The following is a 3,162-nucleotide window of genomic DNA, read 5'->3' on the forward strand; positions in this document are numbered from 1 at the left end:
TGGATTTGGTGAAGGGGATTACTCAAACAAATGCCGTGCCTAGCCATCGCCTGCCTAAAGGTTGGACTGTTTTCATGAAGTCCTTGGCTGAGCTGAATGTACCCGCTTCTGTTGTGGGCAACCCAGCTAATCGCCAAACTTTGGAGCAGCTGAAAAACCCTCCCCCCGTTACAGAGACCCGTCCCCTTTCTCGCAGAGCCTCTAAAAAACAACAAGCTACCACTGCACCCCCCTGGATCAGCTTCTAATTCTGTAAAAAATAAAGTGGTTATTTTTTTAGAAAATTGATTGTGTGCGTTTTTTAAAAAATAACAACAGGCAAAAGGTTATCTTTTAACCCCACGGGGGGCACTTTTATTTAAATACAATGTTGTTGTTGTGAAACTCACTGCAGGTTACACATGCCTGGGCTTGCTCAAAGAAGTTGGGGGCAAGTCTGGGCTTGCCCTTCTTGTTTTTTACAAATTGCTCCACCATTAGATCATTCTGTGCTAAATCATCAGAATACAGCTCTTGAATCTGTTGAAAAGATAGTCCCTTACTGCGCAGCTGCAGAAAAAATATGCAATGATATCCACAGACCACAGAGTCAGATGCTTGCAATTGGCAGGGCTGGAATACAGTCTCTCTGGTGTTTTTTCTCAAAAACCTCACAATGGTTTTGGGAAACAAAGGGGAGTCTGGAGGGTGCCCATAAGAGTCAAAGAACTCGCCATGTCCATCCTCTGTCAAGTATATGGCTAGCCAGTGTTCCCCAGGGCGGTTGTGGGGGTGGGTATTCACAACTAGTCCTGCTGGTCTTTGCTGTAATCTCTGTTTGGGGAGCCAGTCACTTGGGAACACACCCATAAAAGTCTTTTTGGTGTAGGGGTTTGTAGATAGCACAGACATTAGCTGCAATGTGTCCATGTTACATATAGTCAAATAAAACATTTCGCCTATGGTTTATCTCTATAACGTTGTCAAAAACACCATAGACAATCATGTTGACGGTGTGCGGCAATGCTCTAGCAAAGCGTACTTCAGCCCGCAGGTTCCCTGTTTTAATCAAGGAATAGTGGTCTGCACATTCCTGATCTGGTGAAAGGTCAAAAGCAAGCAGCGTGTAGCCCTGGGCAAACTCCTCACGGTTAACTAACAAAGATCTGTCTTTCATATGTTTACCAGCTGCCTGAACGAGATGCATGTATTCCCTCACGCAGTTTCCCGATGCAAAGTCCGGTTGCAGAGGCTTAGCAGGTACCTGTTCGCCATCCATGTAGAGAGCCACAAAATTGATGTCGTAGTGTTTAAAGTTAAATGGATTTTTATTATGGGCCCCGCTGAAGGCATCGTTATCCACCAGTCCAATAACTAACAGCTTGGGCAATTGTCCCAAAAACAAATTCTCCTGGTTGCTGACACGGCTTCCAGCAGGGATGCTAAACACCTTCATGCCAACGCGATCCACAGGGTATTTGGCATTAGCTGTAAAGAGCGCCTCTGCGTGGCCTAAACGGACACCAGGGGCTACTCTTACTTTCTTTACAAAAAGGGAGGCTGCCACGATTTGTACTTTGCAACCCCTGTTCGGACCATCTGTCATGAGGCAAAAGGCATCTTTGCTACGTGTCAGTTTAATCTTAACATCAACTCCATTTAGCAGCAGCTTTTCTTGAAAAAATAGGTCGCTGTGAAGGCGTCCCAGCAAATCTATTTTTCGGCTTTCGGCTGTGAAGGTGGCTCTTTTAATAAACCCTTCATTATTTCCAGGCACGTCTGTTGACTCATGTCCTCCAGGCGTGTCTTTGTAAAACAGACCTGCAGAGAACTGTGTGGCTAGCGTGTCATTGCTATAATTGAGGACCGATTCTATAAATGCCCTGTAAGGATAGCAGTTGCTACTCTGACTGATGAGGCGGTCTCCCAGTGTCACATCCAGCTGACTAAAGATGGACGCTATTGGGTAGTTCACCAGACTTACCCGTGCATCTCTGTCCAAGTTTGTCCCATCTTCTTTCACAATTTTGCAGCACAGATAAAGTAGGGTGTTATTTAAATCCATGTAATCTTCACCATTTCCAGCGATGAAAAAGTCCAGCGGTGCTGTTTCTGATAAGGCCGCCAGGGGTGGGACTTCGATATATAGGCATCTCTCAATGCTAGTTTGAGTAGGGGCTATTTGGAACAGGTCTAGTTCGGATTTCGTTCATTCTTCTGAGCCGCTGTGAATAAAAGCCATTGCTGTTTAAAATATATCTCCTGGGCTGAGAGGTCGTCTCTTTGCCCTTCTCTTTGCCTTCCGCTTCTGAGGTGGCTGCCGCTTCACGCCTTTTCTTTTAAAGGGCTGTGGGGGGCCAGTTAGTTGCGCACGTGATGCCTTTCTTTTAACCCCTCTCTTCCTTTTAAGATACATGAGGCCCAGCCCCTCTTGCGGCATAGGCGGGTTCACTTTATTCAGAACGGCTTCAGAAACATGCCCTACTACATCTTTAGCAATATTTCGGGCTGCAGTTTTCACGTGGGGTTTTATGAGTTCAAATCCCCTCCTCAAAAGCGGTACCGCTTTTCGAAAAAGGCTCCTAAATATGCCCCCTACCCCTGCACCGTACATAACCGGGGCTCCATGGTAACCAGGGAGGGCATAACCTGCTTGATTCCTGTAGTACTGCCTATAAAGATCAGGATCACCGTAGCTTTTTAAGATGACCATTTTGCACGCTTAAAAGACCAGGCCTTTCCGAGGACGAAAGTGGAGCTTTACTATTACCTTGCCAAATCGAAATGACACATTTTTACGTTGGTCCGTCTTAATTTCAATAGTGATGGTGTCTATGTGCTGCTTATTCACAGGGATGTAGTGAGGCTTGTCGTAGATATTGCTGATACAGTCACCGGTCTCCCCCCGCACTGGGATACAACGCAGTAAGGGCACATATGCATCTCCCACAATTTGGTGATCCACAATGTCTGTGTAAATGTACAAAGTATTGAACCCCCCCGTGATGTCTGCTGTAAACAAGATTTTTTTACTTGGCTGCTGCGGGACTGCCCCTAAAATGTAGGCCAATACTGAAGAAGCTGAAAACATGTAAGTAGGTGGTGCTTTTAGTATGACCTTCCTAAGCACTCGGTCATAGTCCAGGCGTATCTCAGGGGGGTTTTGGTGAGACTGCATGATGC

At 46.0% G+C, this 3,162-nt stretch overlaps 1 protein-coding gene across 1 annotated transcript; it reads right to left on the minus strand.

Moving 5' to 3' along the window:
* Positions 1-910: 910 nt before the first annotated feature.
* LOC130473191 (uncharacterized protein F54H12.2-like) lies at positions 911-2,044 on the minus strand. The gene has a single exon (XM_056844720.1). It carries the CDS (start codon positions 2,042-2,044, stop codon positions 911-913), a length of 1,134 nt encoding a protein of 377 aa, XP_056700698.1.
* Between the last annotated feature and the right edge of the window lie 1,118 nt (positions 2,045-3,162).

Source organism: Euleptes europaea, chromosome 2 (assembly GCF_029931775.1).
Source record: "Euleptes europaea isolate rEulEur1 chromosome 2, rEulEur1.hap1, whole genome shotgun sequence".
Classification (NCBI taxonomy): Eukaryota; Metazoa; Chordata; class Lepidosauria; order Squamata; family Sphaerodactylidae; genus Euleptes; species Euleptes europaea.

Coding starts and splice junctions, on each gene's coding strand:
- LOC130473191 (XM_056844720.1), bottom strand. CDS start 2,044: ATGGATTTAAATAACACCCTACTTTATCTGTGCTGCAAAATTGTGAAA.